We start from the raw sequence: 16,432 nt of genomic DNA, 5'->3' as shown, positions 1-16,432 counted from the left end.
CTTCAGAATGCCTTTAGTCTTCAATTACATTAATGCAGGCTTTGATTTTTTCTCCTTGATTCCCCAATAACATCTCTCTCTCTCTCTCTCTCTCTCTCTCTCTCTCTCTCTCTCTCTCTCTCCCTCTCTCTCCCTCCCTCTCTCTCGCCCTCTTTCCCTCTCCCTCTCCCTCTCTCCCTCCCTCTCTCTCGCCCTCTTTCCCTCTCCCTCTCTCCCTCTTCCTCTCCATCCCTCACTCCCTCCCTCTCCCTCTCCCTCTCCCCCTCCCTCCCTCTCCCTCTCTCCCTCTCCCTCTCCCTCTCCCTCTCCCTCTCCCTCTCCCCCTCCCTCCCTCTCCCTCCCCAGCCTCTGCTCCTAAGCTGCGGCCGATGCAGGGCCAGTCTCTGATGGAGGGGGACAAGCTGTACCTGAAGTGCGAGGCGTCGGGGAGCCCCAGCCCCTCCTTCCACTGGTACAAAGACGGCCTCAAGCTGCAGAAGGGCCGCGACCTGAAGATCAAGACCAACAAGTAAGACGCAGAGGGCTGGGGGCGCCTTGGACAGCGTGGACACTGGGAAGCTTGGGCTGGGACACTGGGACACTGGGACACTGGGACACTGGGACACTGGGACATTGGAACATAGGGACATAGGGACACTGGGACACTGGGATACTGGGACACTGGAACATAGGGACACAGGAACACAGGAACATAGGGACACTGGGACACTGGGACACAGGGACACTGGGACACTGGGACACAGGAACACAGGAACACAGGGACACTGGGACACTGGAACATAGGGACACAGGAACACAGGAACATAGGGACACTGGGACACTGGGACACTGGGACACTGGGACACTGGGACACAGGGACACAGGGACACTGGGACACTGGGACACTGGGACACTGGGACACTGGAACATAGGGACATAGGGACACTGGGACACTGGGATACTGGGACACTGGAACATAGGGACACAGGAACACAGGAACATAGGGACACTGGGACACTGGGATACTGGGACACTGGGACAGCTGCTTGGACACCGCAACTGGTCCCAGTCTGTTAACTGTTGTGAACTTTGTTAATGTCTGGATTTGTAACGGCTTCGTCTCTTCTCCATCCCCTGAATCTCTATCTCTTCTCTATCCATCCTCGACCCCTCTACCTCTCCTCTCCTCTCCTCTGGTTCTCCTCTCCTCTGGTTCTCCTCTCCTCTTCTCTCCTCTCCTCTGGTTCTCCTCTCCCCTGGTTCTCCTCTCCTCTGGTTCTCCTCTCCTCTGGTTCTCCTCTCCCCTGGTTCTCCTCTCCTCTGGTTCTCCTCTCCTCTGGTTCTCCTCTCCTCTGGTTCTCCTCTCCTCTTCTCTCCTCTCCTCTGGTTCTCCTCTCCTCTGGTTCTCCTCTCCTCTGGTTCTCCTCTCCTCTGGTTCTCCTCTCCTCTGGTTCTCCTCTCCTCTGGTTCTCCTCTCCTCTGGTTCTCCTCTCCTCTGGTTCTCCTCTCCTCTGGTTCTCCTCTCCTCTGGTTCCACCCTGAAGGAAGAACTCCAAGGTGCAGATCAGCCACGTGCGCGTGGACGACTCGGGGAACTACACCTGCGTGGCGGAGAACTCTCTGGGCCAGGAGAACGCCACCAGCCTCATCAGCGTTCAGATCTGTGAGCAGCCTGTCTGCCTGTCTAAACTGTCTGACTGTCTGTCCAAGTGTTTACCTGTCTGTCTGTCTGTCTGTCTGTCTGTCTGTCTGTCTGTCTGTCTGTCTGTCTGTCTGTCTGTCTGTCTGTCTGTCTGTCTGTCTGTCTGTCTGTCTGTCTGTCTGTCTCACGGTTTACCTGTCTGTCTGTCTGTCCGTTTGTCCCACTGTTTACCTGGCAGTATGTCTGTCTGTTCGTCCATCTTTTTTGCATTTTTTTTTCTTCTGCCAAGTTCAGTTTTTTCTGGTCGGTCCCTCTGTCCCTCTGTCCGTCCCTCTGTCCCCCTGTCTGTCCCTCTGTCCCCCTGTCTGTCCCCCTGTCCGTCCCCCTGTCCCCCTGTCTGTCCCTCTGTCCCCCTGTCTGTCCCCCTGCCCCTCTGTCCGCCCTCTGTCCCCCTGTCTGTCCCCCTGTCCCTCTTTCTCCCTGTCCCTCTGTCCCTCCTTCCGTCTGTCCCCTTGTCCCTCTGTCTCTGTTCCCCTGTCCCTCTTTCCCTCCGTCCGTCTGTCCCCCTGTCCCCCTGTCTATCCCATTGTCCCCGTCCCTCTGTCCCCTGTCTGTCTCTCTGTCCCCTGTCTGTCTCTCTGTCCCCTGTCTGTCCCTCTGTCCCTCTTTCCCTCCGTCCCCCTTTCCCCCCGTGTCTCCGACCCTCTGTCCCTCCGACCCTTTGTCCCTCTGTCCCCTGTCCCCCTGTCCCCCCGTCCGTCTGACCCTCTATCCTCCCGTCCCTCTGACCCCCTGTCCCCCTGTCCCCCTGTCCCCCCGTCCCTCTGTCCCTCTGTCCCCTGTTCCCTTGTCCCCCCGTCCCTCTGTCCCTCTGTCCCCTGTTCCCTTGTCCCCCCGTCCCTCTGACCCTCTGTCCCCCCGTCCCTCTGTCCGTCCCTCACCCTCTGTCCCCCCGTCCCTCTGTCCGTCCCTCCCAGTGACCACGACCACGCCGTCGGCGGGCGTGAGCCACACGCGGCGCTGCAACGAGTCGGAGCGGACGTACTGCGTCAACGGCGGAGACTGTTACTTCATACACGGTATAAACCAGCTCATCTGCAAGTAAGTCCAGCCCCCCCCTACCTCCGCAGGCTCACTGTCACAGCACCCAAGTACCTCCCCCCGCCACCCCACCGAGCCCCACCAACCCCCCAGCCCCCCCGACTCCATGCAGTCCCCCAGGAGCTCTGTCCTCCCATGTCCTTCCCCAACCCTCTCTCTCTCTCGATCCATTCCTGCTCACTCAGCATTGTTGTCATTGTTAGCGTCTCGCTTCTATTTCTCCTCCTCCTGCTCTTGCACAAGCACTATATAATACGCACGCACGCACGCACGCACGCACGCACGCACGCACGCACACACACACACACACACACACACTTATTTTTCATACCCACATGGACACAAATACCCACAAATGAACGTAAGCTGTTGGGAGCTCAATCATCTCATTATCTCGTACTGTTGCCATGACGTCACCGCTTGATTCCTAAAAATGGTAAATAAAGCGCTTTGGGGAGGGGGGGGGGGGGGGGGGGGGGGGGGGGGGGGGGGGCAAGTGGGGGGGCAAGTGCAAGAGAAACCACTAGGACCGACTCCACTGTTGCCTACTCCCATGATGCATCACTCTCCCTGAGATTTACATCAGCTTCAGTTTGAAACGTACGTGAAGCATGCGGCGTCTTGGAGCTGTACTGTACCTTACCGCATTCCTTTCCAGAATGTATTACATTTACAGGATTACTCAGACGCTTTTATGCAAAGCGACTTAACAACGGTTAATACACACATTGACACAACGACGGGCGGAGTGAACCACGCAGGGCGACAGCCAGCCCGTCAGGAGCAGTCAGGGTGAGGCGTCTTGCTCAGGGCCACCTCGAACAAGCTAGGAGGAGCCGGGGATCAAACTACCAACCTTCCGGTAACAAATTCAGCCCGCTCTACCTCCTGAGCTAAGCTACGCCTATTTCAGCCCGTACAGGAGCGGGCCTTGTCGGTGTCCCTGGAACAGGGGTCCACAGAGCCAGGCCACGTGGTCTCTGGTGGGCTCAGGGTCTAGAATCAACAGCGCCAAAAGCCTCCGCGACACTGATCTCGGACGAGCATTCACCGAGACTTAACGCCGGCAAACACTTTATTAAAACGATGACGCCTAAACATAATCATTCCTGGTGCATCATGGGAAAGAAGCGTCAGAAAATCCTGAGTGAAACCTGGGTGGAGGACAAGCTTTAAAACCACGGCAACCGCAGCACCCGTAAAGTAATCTAAACACAGCCACAAACATACCCTCTTTATACCGCCGGCGTCTTAGTAACTTTATAATGAAACGATCATTTTGACAAGTGACAACCACAGGAGCAAGGGGGGGGGGGTGGGGGAGTGTCAAAAAAACAGACCCTTCCGTCTTCTTACTGCCACAGCGTTGTCCTTTCCTCCCGTTGTGTTCACAACAATTAGGAGCGTATTACCTGCTGCTAAGCGCCTCCTGAGACGTCAGCAGCAGACAGAACTGGGCCATCACACGACGCTGTTAAAACACGGCTCCCTTCTGATGCTCACGATTGGACCACAGAGAAAGGCTTTAAAGTACCGCTCCGGAATAACTCCTGGAGAATAAAAGCTCTGCTTGAAAGGATATCTTATAAAGGGAGATTACATAAGTGATAGACGGTTTTATAAATAACAATAATCATCATCCTCATCCTCCTCATCATCATGATGACGGTGACTTCAGGGCGGCACGTGGCTCAGGAGTTAGAGCGGTTTGGATGGTGATGGGAAGGTTGCTAGTTCCATCCCCCGGCTCCTCCTAGCGGAGTGTCGAGGTGTCCCTTAGCAAGATGCCTCACTCTGACTGTTCGTGACGAGCTGGCTGTCGCCCTGCGCTGCTGACACCGCTGGCGGTGTGTGAATGTATGCATGAATGGTCGACTGAGAGGACATATTGTAAAGCGCTTTGAGTGGCCACTGGTTAGAAAAGCACTGTATAAATAGAGTCCATTTAACATTTCAATCTAGTAGGAACTGTTTTTAATAATTGAGAACCATTATTAGCCAGGGTGCTGAACTGATCTTAAATAATTTGCCTGTTTTGGAAAGAAATGAAAAGGTACCTAGTCGTGCTACCTAGCTACTGTAGCCTGCTCGTCGAGCACTGAGGGTTTATTTCTGAGATACATCTCTAACCTTAAAGGGCAATTCCGGTATTTTGAACACTGAGACCCCTTTCTGGTTTTTCTAGGATGACATAGAGTGGTTAACACCGAAATTTGGAATGCTGGTCCTTTCCCGGGTATTTGGCTAATTTTGAATCGCCCCTGCCTGCTTCACAATGGCTGGCTATGTGCATTCACAAACCTGTCCTTAAAACACCCCTAAACTTTCGATTTTACAGAAATGTGAACCTCATCGAGTGGTTAGGGATGTTCGTTGATGTTCCTAATCAAGTATCGTAGCGAAATACAGTTTCTGTCGTGTTTTATTTGGCATTTTGTAAATTGAAACGGAAACCGGACCGGAACCGGAAACTGAAAGGGGGGTAGTTGTAGTCTTTTCGCTAGATTCTAGCCCTACTGTTGATACAGAGATCCGTTTCCGGTTCCGGTCCGGTTTGAGTTTCACAATTCTGAAAACGAACGTTTACGGGTGTTTTAAGGACAGGTTTGTGAATGCACATAGCCAGCCATTGTGAGCAGGGGCGATTCAAAATTAGCCAAATACCCGAGACAGGACCAATATTCAACATTTCGGTGTCAACCACTCTATTTCATCCTAGACAAACCAGAAAGGGGGCTCAATGTTCAAAATACCGGAATTGTCCTTTAAGTATCTCTAACCTTGGCTCCTCACATGCTGCGGCTCAGTATCCACCTTCCGTAATGCACTGACAACTCTCTTTCTGGCTTACCGTCGAACGAGGAGAGTTTGATATTTTCATTGCTTACGTGCCATAAATGGTCAAAGTCAAAGAGCTTAATTTGGTCAAATAAAGAGTCTCTAGCACAAGGTGATCCTGGACAATGAGAATGAACTTTTTATTGCTGCTTCTGTCTTTCATTCTTTCCTTCAACACATATTGAGTGAATTGGGAACGAACCCACAGACGTCAGAAGTTTCACTGGGACTTAAGTGACAAAAACATAAAGCATATGCCTGACTCAAACCTCCACAATGTTAAGATAAATCCGTTCTCAGAAACGTCCAACAAGGTTGGTCCCAGCGTTGTGCTGCACTAGCACAACACATTGATGCAGACAGCCTCAGTGTTGAGGCACCAAGGCAGCGAGTTCTCCTCCAGCCTGGCTATCTCCACAGTATTATCCTCCTCTCCTCCTCTGGATTTGGAACAGAGCCGAACGTCACCTAGATAGCACTCCTGTCGTTCCGTCCATCTGTCCGTCTGTAGAGCTGTAGAGCTGTCCACTCCAGACCTGCAACTCTTCATTATCTGCATTGGCGATTCGTCTACTGAATTGCTCGGTTTCCATTCATGGAATAATATTAATTGTGTAAAAAACCAAAAGAAATGCCTTCATGCATTTGCTCATTTGCTGATTCCCAAGAGCAGCTGGCTTCAAAAACATTTGAAGTTTGTTTTACGTCATCTGAAACAGGGAACAACAGCCAAATATGTAGTATTTTTTATATTCTTAGTATTATTGCAGATTTTTTTGATAAATGGCTGAAAGTGAGTTTCCCTCTTCAGGAAACCCCAGTGATCAGCAGCAGGCAGCAGCCCTGTGTTACCGGGGCCCGAGAGCCACGTCCATAGCAGCCTAGCGCTGAAGGTATAGGGGGGGGGCAACCCTCCACTAACATCCTTCATCCCTTCTTTAAAAAAACGAGAAACTAGACGTTACTTCCCCTTTGCTCTGTGGAGTGGATAATACATGAGAAGGTCAAATTTCCCAGCATGAATCAATTATGTGTATCGAACATAATTTAATCTAGACATTCTATATGAGATCACAGCCGTATTGATTACCGTATGTGCACGCCAATGTTTGAGCATTTAGACTCTTTACTCTCTTTACGGCCCTTGTTTTTAATCAGACTAAAATCAAAATTTTAAGTCTGATTTTCTGTTGTTCTCCCGGCTGAAACCAAGCACAGCGTTGGCAGAGGGAAGGAGAAGCATGCCCAGTTGCCCACAGATATAGAGAGACATGAAAGGGAGGCAGTGAATGGAGGGAGAGAGGTAGAAAGAGAGAGCAGCAGAGAAGGAGGAAGTAATGATATACAAAAAAAATGCTTTCCCAGCTTAGCCTCTGCTTCAGCTCAACGTGTCCTAGACCTCTCTCTCTCTCTCTTTCTCTCTCTTTCTCTCTCTCTTTCTCTCTCTCTCACTCTATCTCTCCGGCTCTATTTTTAACTCTATGGGAAATTGCTGAGTGGGCCCTTCCAAAGGTTTTTGCGGTAATTGATTCAAAATGCAAGTTGTCTCTTTGGTCGTGAGGGAGAAGGGACGCAAGATCGCCGCTCACTTTACTTGGCAGCCTGTAAAATAGTTTCTAACAGTATTGTGTCATGCACACACACACACACACACACACACACACACACACACACACACACACACACACACACACACACACACACACACACACACACACACACACACACACACACACACACACACACACATTCTGGGTAAATAAGGTACAATAGAAAGATCCTGGAGTCTGATACGTACATACAGTATCTTCATATCATATCACTCTTAATACCAAGATTATGTTAAGAAGCGTAGGCCTACCGCTCAAACCACGACGTGTGCTGTTCACACAATTTCTAAAGTCAGAAAATGCATTGCTGCAAATGTCACTTCTTTGCATCTGGTCTAATCTTTGACATTTTATGAATGCGGTATCAACATAAATCACAGCAAACACTTCAATCAACATCAGGCCCCCAGAGCCGCCGCGATGTGACCACGGACCGCCCATTAGCGCGCCAGCGTCGCGTCGCAGCTCTGCGCTGTAAGGTGTGCGGCTCTGTGCTTGTTAGTTCAGCTCGCCTTGTGTTTCCCCGGCTGACGCCAGAATATGAATCATGTTTCCCCCCCCAGCCCCGCGCCTGACAGCTCCGCGCCACCATTCAGAAACAAAGCTCCGCACTTCACAGCGCAGCGTGGAGCTCCACTGTAACTGTTATTCATGCCCCATTAAAACCACCCCCGCCCTGCCGCCCGCGCCCCCGTGTACACAGCGGAGGTGTGCGTGAGTGTGTGTGTGTGTGTAGATGTGTGCATGTGTTCGTGTGTGTGTGTGTGTGTGTGTGTGTGTGTGTGTGTGTGTGTGTGTGTGTGTGTGTGTGTGTGTGTGTGTGTGTGTGTGTGTGTGTGTGTGTGTGTGCGCTTGTGTGCATGTGATTATGGGTAATACAATGCAGCAGATGCACATGGAATCACACAAACGTCCTTTCCGTGACTTTTACAGGAGCTAGTGCATAAGTGCAGTGTATGTTCTGGGTTGTTTTTATTTGTAATGATCACAGACGTTTGTGTGTCTCCTTGGTCTCAACCGTAAGAAACACAGATGCATCCGAATTCATCATATCCATATCGTTACTGTATTGTGATCCACAATTAATGACCATGACCACTGTGTGCGCTGCTGTTTAATATATATGGATGTATGGATGTATCTGCATGTCCTTTGTAATCTTCCTCCCTAATGGGTCCCATTTAATGATGGCATAGCTGTAACTGGGGAGATCGTTAACGTGGTGATGTCACGGTGTGTGATTTGTTGTAATCTCCCTCTCAGTGACCCTCGCTCAATTTTTCTTCCTCTCTCTGCCCTCCAACACCTTCTCTCTCTCTCTCTCTCTCTCTCTCTCTCTCTCTCTCTCTCTCTCTCTCTCTCTCTCTCTCTCGCGCTCTCTCTCTCTCTCTCTCTCTCTTCTCTTTCTCTCTCTCGCTCTCTCTCTCTCGCTCTCTCTCTCTCTCTCTCTCTCTCTCTCTCTCTCTCTCTCTCTCTCTCTCTCTCTCTCTCTCTCTTCTCTTTCTCCCTCTGCGCGGTTCTTATGTCTCACACTGTACATGATGTTGCTGTTGAACGGTGTGCACGGTTAACCCCTTGTTTTTCTCTGCTTTCTTGTGTCCCCAAAACCTCCTTCCACTCTCTCTCTCTCTCTCTCTCTCTCTCTCTCTCTCTCTCTCTCTCTCTCTCTCTCTCTCTCTCTCTCTCTCTCTCTCACCTCTCACTCTCACTCTCACTCTCACTCTCACTCTCTCTCTTTTTCCTTCCTCTCCCCTCTAACCTCTCCTATCATTTATTTTCCTTTCCTTCTCCACCTTTTCTGTTCCTCTACCTCTCTCCCTCCTTCCCTCCCCCTTGCCCCTCCCCCTCCCCCTCCAGGTGTCCAAACGACTACACAGGCGACCGCTGTCAGAACTCCGTCATGGCCGGTTTCTACAGTATGTCCGTTTTACTCTCTCGCCTGTCTGTCTGTGTGGTGGGATGCTGCATGATGACGCTCGATCTAGGGGACATGCTCTGAGTGTGTGTGTGTGTGTGTGTGTGTGTGTGTGTGCGTGTGTGTGTGTGTGTGTGTGTGTGTGTGTGTGTGTGTGTGTGTGTGTGTGTGTGTGTGTGTGTGTGTGTGTGTGTGTTGTGCGCGTGTGTGTGTGCATGTGCATGTATAATATTAGATGCCTATTCTGCATGTGCAATCAGCATCTAAATTGTGTTGTGTGTGCGCAAACATGTGTGTGTGTGTGTGTGTGTGTGTGTGTGTGTGTGTGTGTGTGTTTATGTGCACATCGTTTGAAGGTTTTATGTATGAATAAGTGTCTGCATGTCTGTCCTCGCCAATACCCTTGTTTGTGCTCTCTCTCTCTCTCTCTCTCTCTCTCTCTCCTCCTCATGCTCCTCCCTTGCTCCTTATCCCAGAAACAGAAACGTGCGTTGATAATATTGATCAGGAGGCATAGCCACCCGTTGTAACTGCTGGCTTCCTTATCGTTACGTGCCGGTCCACCATGTTTGTCCGTGGCGACTGTCCACCTCTTCCTGTGCAGCGTCACGTCGGGGAAACTCCAGCAAACCACCGTGACATGTGGTGACCATTTGGACACAATACAAAATGTTTTAAAACTTAAACTGGCCAACGTCTTTACAATTACTACTACTAGAATTATTACTTCTTTCCAAATCTGCCCCGAATGATAAATTACATTTTACAATTACATTTCTCTTCATTCGCAATTGCTGTATTTAACAATTGACATTAATACTTTCTACAGATTAGTGTATAATGTCAACGTGTTCTCCTTCTTTGTTCTTCATGGTGGAAACGGAGACACGATTTTGTATTTGCACAATACTAAATCAGAGTCATGGCACCATCAGGACGTCTCCTCCGATAACTGTACAATTATATTCAGGCACGTGTTTGTTCAACCTGTTAAACGTGCGATGTGAGCGTCCCCATCTCAAACAGCTTTTCCCCCTAATGGAGGGCTGCCTGTCGGCCTGCGCACAGCCGAACCCGATCGTCTGTGTAACCCATCTGAGCGCCCGTGGATCATGTCATGAGTGTTCCCCTCCCGGCATTTGGCTAAACGCTGTTTGATCTGTTTAAAAGCTGACCTGCCATTCCTATACAGTCGGCGCTTCATCCTCCCCCCTCTGTGTCGCACAGCCGGCTGGACAGCGCTGGCGATCGATAGATGAGGAATGTGTGTCCCCGTCTGGTGATTGCATTGCAGTGACATATTGGATTAGAGCCATGTTCTCTTATGGTTTGGCAGCGATCAGGGCCCTTATGGGGGGGAGAGCCCCTGCACACATGACATGACAACCTGGCTCAGCAGAGGGGGTGCGTGATCCCTGTCCCCGTGCCCTATCCTCATACGAGACCTGTCGCGGCTCCCCTGGTGACATTGTCTTTAGCGTCATGCTCCGGCCCAATCATTAGCATGGAGCTGATCACCTGCTCGTGGTCGGCCTGACCAAATCTGACTTGAAAAGATCATGCAGTCAGTTAAGAGCGCTCCTGAAGAAATCGGATCGCTTTTGAAATGCAAATGTGTCCCAGGTTTACAATCCCAGCTAGTCTGTCTTTAAACCGGCTGGTTTTCTGCCAATTTATGCAGCCTGTCAAATTGTGCTGCCTAGTGGTTCTGCGCATGCCGACACTATTGATCTGTGGTGCAGTAGTGGTGTAAAATGAACCGCTGAAATCTCCAATAAAGACGTTATAATACAGTATCAAAATATGCTCCCAATATTCTTACAGTGTACATGGAGTGAGTAGTGGTGTAAAATAATGTGATTCTGTAGTGGGAGCATGGTTTTATAGAGGCATCGGCCTACAGATCCAATACCCTACCAAACACATAAGGTAGCACTTTTTGATAGGGTAGCAAGATTCGATAGACTCTGACAAGAGAGCATGCATTGGCAGAACACATATAACGTCTTAATTGGAGGTTTCAGGGGTACAGTATGCGTATTATGAACCACTCCTACACCCCGGATAAATAGTGTTTTGATGCGCATGCGCAGAACCACGTGGTAGCACGATTTGACAGCTTGCATAAATTGGCACACGGGCCGGCACAACGATAAACACCAAACTCTCACCGCCCGTCTTCTGCTTGCTTTGCATGTTTTCCCTGCGAACGTGAGAAACTTTCATCTTCCTCTTCCTCCTCTTCCTCTTCTGTTATCTACGTGTGCAGAGTGACATGTGTTCTGGAGCGCGGCGGTGTGCCTTTACTATACATGCGCCCCTGGTTAGCCAGCCGCTGTTTGAGGCGGAGACGTTTGAGTAGATGAACAGACTTCTTTGGCCGGGCCTCTGTCTCGTTGGCACGTCAACCGAGGCCAAAGCTTTCATAACAAACGCCTCTTAGGGGAGAGTAGCGCAGAGGTCGTTATAAATCATGCATTGGGAAATGGACATCGATCGCAGCACCCAGCAGTAGTAGTACAAAAACAATTATTTTTAAATATAATTAATTAGCCCCAAAAACATTTTGCAGAATGAGAAAAAAAAGTTGCAGACCCACATTCGCTGTTCATGACTCATTGACTGTCACATGTTTTTATGTTTAGACGCCAGATAATGTTTGAGAAACTGTTTTATGGTTTACTGTTAATTTCTCCTTTTTCACTCCATGTTGTTTTCTGTCCCACACTGTTTACTCCAGACATGAGGTCTAGTAAACAGAGCAGTAAGTGTGGCTTCACGTCTGTGTGTGCGTCGCTGCGTCTGTCTGATCGTGTGCCCGCCCCACCCCACCCCCCCTGCCTTGTTCTACCCCCCCCCCCCCCACCCCCCCCCCCCCCCCGGCTTCCCCTTATTCATTTATCCCATCATTTCTCTTTTTCATTCTTCTGTTCATTTATTTATGTATTAATTTATTCAACCAATTAATGAACCCCTTTCCACACTGGTGTGACACCAGGCCATGCAGAGGTGTAGGCCTGTAAGGAGCTTGTGAGTCTGCTCCGGTTTGACTGGTTCATGCTCGCGGCTAGTAGCATGACGCGCTACAGATCCTTAACGAGGTTATTAGCTACACCGGTGCTTGCCCTGCTCTGGCACTTCTGTGAAAAGGGTCCATCATAGCTGGGAAGGGAGGGTCGGGGTTCACAGAGCTAAGCCGGTATGCATTGTCTGTCTTTTATTGGACAACGCTCCTGTCAATCAATGTAATGCCATCGACAAGGATTCCACAGCAGTAAGCAAGGTATTCCCTGGTTCGGCATTCAGTACCGCAGAATAGACAGGAAATGGCCCAAAGTGGACCATAAACCCTATCTGACCCTATCTGTCTTTTTCTTTTCTTTTTTTTGTATACCCTGACAACTAACTGTGATGGCAGAACTTCGTGGAATTGAATTTATGGGTATGGAATATTATCATCTTCATTATGCTGTGACGTGCTTAAAGGGTGTGCCAAGGACCTCTCACCGTCACACATCTCTGTACCATTTCCCTTTTCAGAAACAACCTCTCTCTCTTACTGTCTCTATGGCTCTCTCTCTCTCTCTCCCTCTCTCTCTCTCTCTCTCTCTCTCTCTCTCTCTCTCTCTCTGTCTCTCTCTCTCTCTCTCTCGCTCCTAATCTCCTCCCCTTTATGCTGGCTCTTCCAGAACCATCCCTTTTATGTTGAAGGTTGTAGCAACACGACACCAACACAAGCTAATGTCGACACATAGCCCTGAATAATTAAAAAGTGGAGGGTTTCCTCCGTAGTTTTGCGTTGTTGATCTGGACCCGTTCGTTATGACGAAGCCCTATCAGAGCAGCCACTGACAGAGGGGCAGCATCCAGCCCCCGTCCTGCTGGTCCTAGCAGGACTGCACCGTCCTGGTGCAGCCGCCCCCACACAGGTAGAGAACAGCCCAGCTGCCAGGTATTCTGGGAAAATAAATGTTTAAGTTTGCATTAATGGCCTGAGTGCCCGGAGCGTCGCCCTTCATCCAGTGAAAGTCAGGAACACTGGCCGGTGGCCCTTCATGCCCACACACACACAAATAGACACGTGCGCGCACGCACGTGCACACGCACACACACTAACTCATGCACGAGCGCACACACACACACACACACACACACACACACACACACACGCACAGACTCGCACATAGACGCAAACACAAACACACCTACACAAACGCGCATACACAAACCCACGTACACAAACACGCACAGCACACACACACGCACGCACAAATGCGCACGTGCATACTCGCACACAAACACGCACGGATACGCACACACGCACACACACACACACACACACACACACACGCACACACACACACACACACACACACACACACACACACACACACACACACACACACACACACACACACACACACACACACACGCTATTCTATCCTATCTTGCATCAGAACCCTTTGACACACACACAGTGCTGGGGCTCAGGCTCTGATAGGCTTGTCTACACAGAAGGCCCTCTATACTGCCCTACACCCACACTCTTTTCCATCGATTCCATTTGACACACACACGTACACACACAAACTGACGCACACACACTCACACAAATACACACATAGACACATATCCGCACACACACACACACACACACACACACACACACACACACACACACACACACACACACACACACACACACACACACACACACGCGCGCGCGCGTCATCAGGGTCAGGGTTGGTTGTGTGTCGCCTTTGGCCACCAACTTAAGACAAAATGAAAACAATAATGAAACAAATGTGCGCTCAGGTACGAGTAGCCAGGCTTCATGATGTGTTTCCTTTGACATCGCCTCCATTCTGTTGCCTCTCTCTGTTATTCAAATGTGTACATTAAATCAGCAAATACAAATAGTTCAAAACATTATTTATTCCAAGGAAAATACCTAACAGATATAGGTCTCGAGTTGTGGTTAGATTATGATATGTGAATTCCCAGGACATAATGTACACGTGTTGTTTCAGGCCACTGGAAGACCCTCAGAGTAGACCCGGGTGAAACCAAGCTGTCCAATCCCATTCCTTTACCGGCGGCGAGCCTCCCATTGGCCACGCCCATCTCCCGTCTCCTTCCTCTCCAGCAGCCCACTGTCTCTCCCTCCTCCTCCTCCTCCTCCTCCTCCTCCTCACCCCTTATGTTTTGTCTCTTTTTAATCACTGATCCATACGTGGCTCCTTGCCGTCATTGTGTCATTCAACCCAAACCCGATGGAAATGTTACGCCACGGTGAAGCTTTGAGAAACACCTAACCCCAGAGTCCTCCCTCGTTACAAACCCACCGGGACCCTCCTCATTAGGTTGATTGATGATTAAGGAATGACATCACTACCGTTTACAGGAGATGCCTACGAGGCTGCGTCCATATCGCTTGACCATTGGACACGTTTCCACTTTTGGTTTTGATTGTAGAAGTAACATTAAATAAAAAAAATTAAAGCTCTCATACAAGCATTCAACTGTAACACTGAACCAACATATAAACACAATACATTCCTGTGAATGAGGCGCTATATATATTTGTATTACCACCTTTCGACCAAAATCCTGCATACAAAAACACACACACACACACACATGCAGTTACACGCACACGCACACCCACACACACACACACACACACACACACACACACACACACACACACACACACACACACACACACACACACACACACACACACACACACACACACACACACACACAAAGCAAGTATGGTGTTAACATTTTTCTCCTCATCTGCATGCCTATATTCTGTATCCTTGTTTTAGTCCATCTGAAGAGGCATGCATGGTGCCCCCTGCTGGTCCATGCATGGCTGCACCCACCACTGTTCCTTACGTGTGTGTTTGTCGGTGCTAGCTAGCAGCCTCCTGGCCTCAGAGAGTTAAACATGAGCTGCTACCTGACAAATCCTAGGAAATAGGATTCTGCTTAAAGCTGTGTACCATTTTATGCTGAATGTCAGAGATAAGGCTTTAAGTAAAGGTTAGCCAGGAAATTGTGGTTAATAGTTAATAGACATGAATGATCAATGAAGCAGCCCTATTAATTGTTTGTGTGTGTGTGTGTGTGTGTGTGTGTGTGTGTGTGTGTGTGTGTGTGTGTGTGTGTGTGTGTGTGTGTGTGTGTGTGTGTGTGTGTGTGTGTGTGTGTTTGTGTGTGTGCCTATGGCTTTGTGTCCGATCATATGTGTACGTGTGTATTTTGTGTCTGTTTGTGTGTGTGTGTGTGTGTGCGTGAGTGTGTGTGTGCGTGTGTGTGGGCACCTGTGTACATATGAATGTTTGGATGTGTGTCTGTGTGCACCTGTCCATGTTTGTGTGTGTGCGTATGTTTGTGTGTGTGTGTGTGTCTGTGAGCACCTGTGTATGTTTATGCGTGCGTGAGTGTGTGTGTGTGCACGTGTGTGTGCGTGCATGCATGTGTGCCTCTCAATCTGCAGAGGCGGAGGAGCTGTACCAGAGGCGCGTCCTGACCATCACAGGCATCTGTGTGGCGCTGCTCGTGGTGGGCATCGTGTGCGTGGTGGCCTACTGCAAAACCAAGTAGGTCCACCCCCCGGGGCTAAGCACCGGCAGGGCTCCTCCTATTGGCTCCTTCTCCTGTCAGTCACACCCCCACTGCTCTGACATATGTGGAAGTATACCAAACGGGTACATTGCTAAACTCAAGAGGCACAACCTGTTGCTGTTTTTGAAAACGGATTGGTTTACCTTTCAGACCCAAATTTTGTAAAATAAAATAAAATAACATATATCAGTAAATATACTTTATATATATATAGATTTGAATCTACATTTATATCTATAGATCTACATGTATTGTGTGTATGGCTGATGGTTGTTGCTGTGTGTCTGACCCTGCAGGAAGCAGAGGCAGAAGATGCAGAACCACCTCCACCAGGGTCAGAACCAGTGTGTGGAGCAGCCCAACCGGACCCTGGCCAACGGGCCCAACCACCCGGGCCCCGGCCCTGAGGAGATCCCCATGGTGGACGTGAGTCCCACCCACCACACCGGGGGTCAGGGGGCAACAACACCCACCACACCAGGGGTCAGGGGGCATCATCACCCACCACACCAGGGTTCAGGGGGCATCATCACCCAACACACCGGGGGTCAGGGGGCATCATCACCCAACACACCGGGGGTCAGAGGTCATCAACACCCAACACACCGGGGGTCAGGGGGCATCATCACCCAACACACCGGGGGTCAGAGGGCATCAACACCCACCACACCGGGGGTCAGAGGTCACCCAACACAGGAGAGAGCATCCCAC

General features: G+C 50.0%; 1 protein-coding gene across 1 annotated transcript in view; it reads left to right on the top strand.

Moving 5' to 3' along the window:
* Window positions 1-350: 350 nt before the first annotated feature.
* The window catches only part of nrg2b (neuregulin 2b), a 24,443-nt gene continuing 8,361 nt past the window's right edge, over window positions 351-16,432 (top strand). The window contains 7 exon segments of the mRNA XM_060062192.1: window positions 351-508; window positions 1,524-1,642; window positions 2,599-2,722; window positions 9,028-9,086; window positions 12,504-12,527; window positions 15,594-15,696; window positions 16,018-16,147. Coding sequence (XP_059918175.1) covers window positions 369-508; window positions 1,524-1,642; window positions 2,599-2,722; window positions 9,028-9,086; window positions 12,504-12,527; window positions 15,594-15,696; window positions 16,018-16,147 — 699 coding nt within the window. The 5' untranslated portion in view covers window positions 351-368.

Source organism: Gadus macrocephalus, chromosome 10 (assembly GCF_031168955.1).
Source record: "Gadus macrocephalus chromosome 10, ASM3116895v1".
Taxonomy (NCBI): Eukaryota; Metazoa; Chordata; class Actinopteri; order Gadiformes; family Gadidae; genus Gadus; species Gadus macrocephalus.
This window is presented reverse-complemented; position numbering and strand designations above follow the sequence as displayed.